Here is a 6,000-nt window from a genome sequence, read left to right as displayed (position 1 = left end):
GAAAGCGACACAGGAAAACCAGCAGTGGCTAAAATATTTGTGGGGCTGTTGGGGTGCTGCTGGCAGCAATGACAACACTGCGGGCAGCCAGTCATCGGTAGTCACACTATGACAGAGGAGAGGGATGCTGCTTTAGGAACCCACAGCCGCATGTGCAGTGAGACAGGGACACCTGGTGCAGGGGCGAGTACAGGACTGAGTGCACTGGGCAACAGGCTCACGTTCGATGAGATTCACAGAGCACATGGTAACTTTTACAAGCCTCAATATCTAACTCTTANCTTTCCAGGAAATGAAAGCGACACAGGAAAACCAGCAGTGGCTAAACATTTGTGGGGCTTTTGGGGTGCTGCTGGCAGCAATGACAACACTGCGGGCAGCCAGTCATCGGTAGTCACACTATGACAGAGGAGAGGGATGCTGCTTTAGGAACCCACAGCCGCATGTGCAGTGAGACAGGGACACCTGGTGCAGGGGCGAGTACAGGACTGAGTGCACTGGGCAACAGGCTCACGTTCGATGAGATTCACAGAGCACATGGTAACTTTTACAAGCCTCAATATCTAACTCTTAAATACTGCAAGGGTCTAAAATTCCAGCTACCCTCAACATAAATGGCCTTTAGACTTGCAAGTTACCTGCTAATGCTCAGAGTAGCAGCAAAATATAGTTAAGAAACCCACTGGAAATATTTCCCAAGAGGTATTTATGGGGAGAAAACAAAACAAAACAAAAGGCAGTGCAGAATTCATAGCTATGCATGTGTATGTTTTCTAATCACTTCACACGCAGCAATACTGAAAAGGAGATTACAAATGGATCTGTGCACCAAGAATTCAGGAAGAACTGGAAGGTTTATGATTTTTTTAAAAAGTTAATATTTAAAAGCATATAAACAGCATGCTGTATCTCATGGCAAAGTGACAAATGCTATTCAAAGAGAATCAGGACCATGACTCTCTCGACATTTAAAAAAAAAAAAAAACAGGCAAAGAATTGCCAGGATACCTCCAGAAAGCTTGAAGAACTGTGTATCTTGCTTATCTGTGAGGTTTCTCGGAGGTTCCCTTGTTTTCTAAAGAAGAAATGCAATTTGCACTGACAATGCCAGACGGAACAGGCTCCAATTCTGCTTGTGAGTTCTGGGTGAGAGATGAAATCCTAACCACTGAGAAAAATAAATGACTTACTGAAAAGCAGTCTGTAACTTTGCCAGGCAGAATCAGAAGCATACACGTAATACTTTGCCACACATTGCTCCAACACACCATCTACGGACTTGGCATCAGGCAACATCTTTCCTCTCCTGAAGGTACAAGAAATGCGGGCATGTGCACCCAGGGCAGCATGGAGCTTTCAGCTTCTAACACAGGGGAAAAGCAACACCAGAGAAGGAAAATGGTACAAATTCATGCTTCCAGTTCAGAATTCATTTTCTTTTTCTAGGCATCTTTCAAAGGTGTTAACTGCTCTACAACATTTCAAAATCCCAATGGCCTTAGCTAGCAAATTTAGAAGGAAAACAAAATTAACTAATGACTGGCTTTCTGGCTGTCCAACTTGTCACCTCTTAGGACATCTCCAAAGAACCACGACAGCTTGCAGTACACAAATCTTTGCAGATATGAAGGTATGAAAGACTTCATTTCTACCTCTAGACACTTCTACCTGTGGCAGTTGGAGAAAGGACAGTCACCCACAGGCCACCTTCTTGGTTCACCCTCTTGCTGATGGGCATCCACCCTAGACTAGCTGAGTATATACCTGAGAAACATTAGTGTTAAAATATTGCCCTTTACAGAGACTGGTAGATGGGGCCAAAGTGCAGAAAGCAACAGTCTTTTCTCGGTTTGTTAGTGTCACAGTTTTTAGAGCTCCTGGTGCCACATGACAATCAGCTGTGAGGACAAATCCTGCTCAGATGAAACCCAAGTCAAATAACCGATCCCTCTACAGCACACACTAATGACAGCTTAACTGGTTCACAGGTTTCCAAACCCTACTGTCCAAAGAAAGACATTAGAGTTCTCTAGAAAGAAGTATATACAATTGCTAAAGGGACCACCCAGGGTCTCATCTACAATTATTCCAGTTAGCTTGGTATCAATGCTTTGCCTATGGCTGTTATTTGGTTCAATGGCAGAATAAGGCGACGCTTTTAACAATTTGCAGTTGAATTCTACACACGCACACGCCCGCACACACACGCACACAGCACGCTCACACGCTAGGCACGTGACCTAAAACATATAAAACAAAAGCATAGAGGGCTTTGGTGGGAAGGAAGGGTTCTAAATAAATAAACATCTTTACAGATAAAACACTTGGACTGCAGAAACATCACTGAGGTTTTTGAGAAGGCCGTGCAGAGGTTTGCATGCTAGAAGATAACTTTTTTGAGGATTTCTCAGCAGACTGCCTGCCACCAGGAGATGAGGGCACTCCAGAAGCTAGCTGGGAAGACTTGGACTTGCGAGCGGACAGCAGGGAATGTTTAGCAGAAGCAGGGTCCTTGGAGACAAGCTGCTCTTTTCCAACTGCACTTGAATTTGGCTGCTGGGAACCTGGGGGCTGGTAGCCTTTCTCTGCCTTGTCATCCACGGCATTCTTACTGGCCAACTTGGCAGAGCTACTGCCGGCCTTCTTGGAAAGCAAGGTTGTTTTGCCAAGGTCAGTTGACCGCCGGGTTTCCTTCTGTCTCAAGGCGGACTTGAAGAAGGACAGCCCCTTGTCCTCTGACTTGCTGTCCCTCTTCAGACCAGCCTTCATGCTTGTGTTGGGGGAGCGCAGGCTGGCCATGGAGGAGCTCCTGACGTGCTTTCCGTCCCCTCGGCCCTCCCCCGCCCTGGCCTGGCTCACCCGAGGGGAGTTGGGTTTGGAGCTGGAGGTGACGCTGGCTCTGTCGGAAGCCAGGCTTTGTCTGGAGCCCTCTCTACTCAAGCTCCTGTCTGAAGTCCTGCTCTTTCCAGGAGGGAAGGGGCCCCTTGCAGCAGGGCCTGGGGCTTTTTTGGCAGACGCAGAGGAAGCAGTGTAGGCGAGGGAGGAAGATGACTTCTGCCTCTGAGGCGAAGGAGATGACATGGAGTCTTGGGATTTGGGGGAGGACTCCTTTCTGGGCTGGGCAGGGCCAGGGGAAGAATGCCGTCCACTGGCCCTGGAAGAAGAATCTGCTTTGCTTCGGGAGTGGGAAGGCTTTATAGAAACTTTCACAGGAACAGGAGAAGAAGGGGACGTACTTGAAAGAGATGATTCCTGGCTTGCCAAGACTGGTCTTCCCTTCCGCAAGCTTCTGTCTGGCTCAGAAGCACCTTTGGAGCTGGGAGATCTTTTGGCTGTGCTCTCTGGTTTCTTTGCAAGGGAACCTGGGTGGCTCACAGGTTTCACCTCTTTGACTGGAGAGCTGTCTACAGAATCGCTCTGATCCACATAAGCAATCTGGTTATTATTATCAAAAGGATCGGAGATGGGGGGCACGCGATCCCCTTGTGCTGAGTTTTTGCTCTGTGTGTCTACAACACTGGAGTTCAATTTGTGGGTGTCTGATTCATCTCTGAACACACCTTCCATGACAGCCAGAGGGGCCCGACCCACAGCCTTGTGCTCACGTCGACTGTGACTATCACTTGGTTCCTGGAAACTGCTAGAAAGATTTCTCAAGCTGCCAAAGCAAGAGATGGAGACTTTATCGTCCACCGCCTCCCCGATCTTCTCCAAGGTGGAGGCAGAGGTATGGATTGGAGAGTCCCCTGAGAACCGGGAGGGAGAATTGGAGCGCATCTGCAGCTTAGCAGACAGGGACCAAGAAGGTCTAATGCAATTGTCGTTAACGGCCAAGGGGCTGGTGACAGAAGATCTGGATGACAAGCTCTGACGCTGGACACTTCTCACAAATGGTCGAGTTGAGAAACCTCCTGAATGCAGCAGAGAGAACAGCATTAAGCTAAACCAAAAACATGTCCCAGCAACACCTTAAGATACTGAAGACAGAAGGAAGGCAAGCCTGGTGGAATGACAGGAGCAGCACCTTCAGAACCATCATGTCTGGGGTCAAGGAGCAGCCACATCACTTCAACTTTTCCAAGCTCAGTCCCCTATCTATAAAATAGGGACATGCCAACTCAGGGACCAGAAAACTATCTCTTTACTTTCTTTCTGTACATGGGGGGTCAGGAGACCTTTCTTGGAAATGCCCAGTTAATACTCTAGGTTTTGTGGGCCAATCACTCAGCTCTGTCACTGCAGCCCAAAAGCAACCAGAGAAGACACATACACAAATGGGATGTGTTCCAATAAAACCTTATTTACAAATAAAGGCAGGGCTCATACTTGGCTCATAGGCTGTCACTTGCTGACCCCTGCTCTAACTCACAGGACTACTGTAAGAACTAAATAAAATCCTGAAAGTCCTGTGCCCACCTGGCACTCCACACACGCTCAGTAAATGTGAGCTACTGACCCAGCTTCTCATCTAACTAAGGACAAACAGAGTCCATATAAGTGAAGTCCTTGCCAGAAATTACACAAAATTAGAGGCAGAGCTAATACCAGAAACACAAAACCTTGCTCCCAACTCAATGCCACACGCAGCTTGGCCTCTCATTATTGAGTTTAACAGCAGATTGGTGAAAAGGACCAGAGACGATACACTCCTATCCTGAGCGTCTTCAAAATTCTAAAGATGATAACCATAATCAGAACAATATACTCCTATTCTGAGTGATTTCAAATTTCTGAAGAAAATGTTCACAATTAGAACTATGTGCTTTGGGGCTGCCTGGGTGGCTCAGTCGGTTAAGTGTCTGACTTCAGCTCAGGTCATGATCTCATGGTTCAAACCCCGTGTCGGGCTCTATGCTGACAGCTTGGGGCCTGGAGCCTGCTTCAGACTCTGTGTCTCCCTCTCTCTGCCCCTCCCCTATTTGTGCTCTGTCTCTGTCTCTCAAAAATAAATAAATGTAAAAAAAANNNTCCTCAAAAAAAAAAAAAAAGTAAAAAAAAAAAAAAAAAAAAAAAAGAACTATATATTTCTATTTTGAGTGCCTTAAAACTTCCTTCCAAAGAAAATATTCTAAACTAACTTCCACACACACTTGGTACTGTGGTTGAGGTATTTATAAAACTGTCCAGATAAGATCCTCAGAGACGGACTCTATTCTGTGGGCACCACCCGGCACCACTGTGATGATGATGCTTAAGAGGATACTGATCTCACCAACTACACTGTTTAAAAAGAGACGGGGGGCAAGCCAGCTTACTGTTACAACAACAGTGAATTCTAAGTTTAAAAGGCTGTGTCGAGAAAAACCTCTACCTGAACAAGCAAAGACTCAGTGGTCGGTTTTTCATAAAATATCGGGAGCTTGTTAGCAATTCTGGCCCAGTACTCTCGTTATTTTACAGAGAAAGAGGCAACAAGCCAGAAGAGGGAGCGAGCCTGGAGCTACAATGAGGCAGACCACCCTGGCCTGGCGGCCCCGTCCAGCCTCCTACGGTTCTCCTCCACTGCACGGTCTCACAACTACCCATCACCAGACGCAGATTACAGCAAGTGACATGCTGGCCGTAGGCTTGGGAGATGACTCATTGTCCTCATTAGAGAAGCTGAGCTCACTCTCACCTCCTCCAGCCTCAGTGCTAGAGGCCGATCCTTCCCGCACCACCTGGGGTTCCTATCAGAACTGAGGGCTGCCATTACGCAAGCGGTAAGTGAAGGTAAAACCAAACAACAACAACACAACAACAACAAAAACTCCAGAGTTCTATTTGTATTGTATTTCCCAAGGATCTGTAGGGTGACTGTCTTCAGAATTCTTTTATGCAGAGCCAAGAGTTTCTGTTCTACGTGCTTCTGCACTTAAAAGAACATGCCACAAATTCCTGTAAAGGAAACAGCAGTGGAAGGGGGAAAAGCTAAGAGCCGGGAAGCCCCGACACCAGGGGAGCACAAGCGATGCCTCGATGCCTTGCCAGGCAGGCCTGGGGAAAGCACTGAGCACTTTG

General features: G+C 47.2%; 1 protein-coding gene across 1 annotated transcript in view; it reads right to left on the bottom strand.

Moving 5' to 3' along the window:
- Positions 1-290: 290 nt before the first annotated feature.
- Positions 291-6,000, bottom strand: part of USP31 (ubiquitin specific peptidase 31) — a 63,500-nt gene continuing 57,790 nt past the window's right edge. Inside the window, exon 17 of the mRNA XM_077760562.1 lies at positions 291-3,911. Within this exon, the coding sequence (XP_077616688.1) occupies positions 2,341-3,911 (1,571 nt within the window). The 3' untranslated portion in view covers positions 291-2,340. The remainder of the gene's footprint in view (positions 3,912-6,000) is intronic.

Source organism: Crocuta crocuta, unplaced genomic scaffold (assembly GCF_008692635.1).
Source record: "Crocuta crocuta isolate KB4526 unplaced genomic scaffold, BGI_CrCroc_1.0 scaffold73, whole genome shotgun sequence".
In the NCBI taxonomy this organism is placed as follows: Eukaryota; Metazoa; Chordata; class Mammalia; order Carnivora; family Hyaenidae; genus Crocuta; species Crocuta crocuta.
This window is presented reverse-complemented; position numbering and strand designations above follow the sequence as displayed.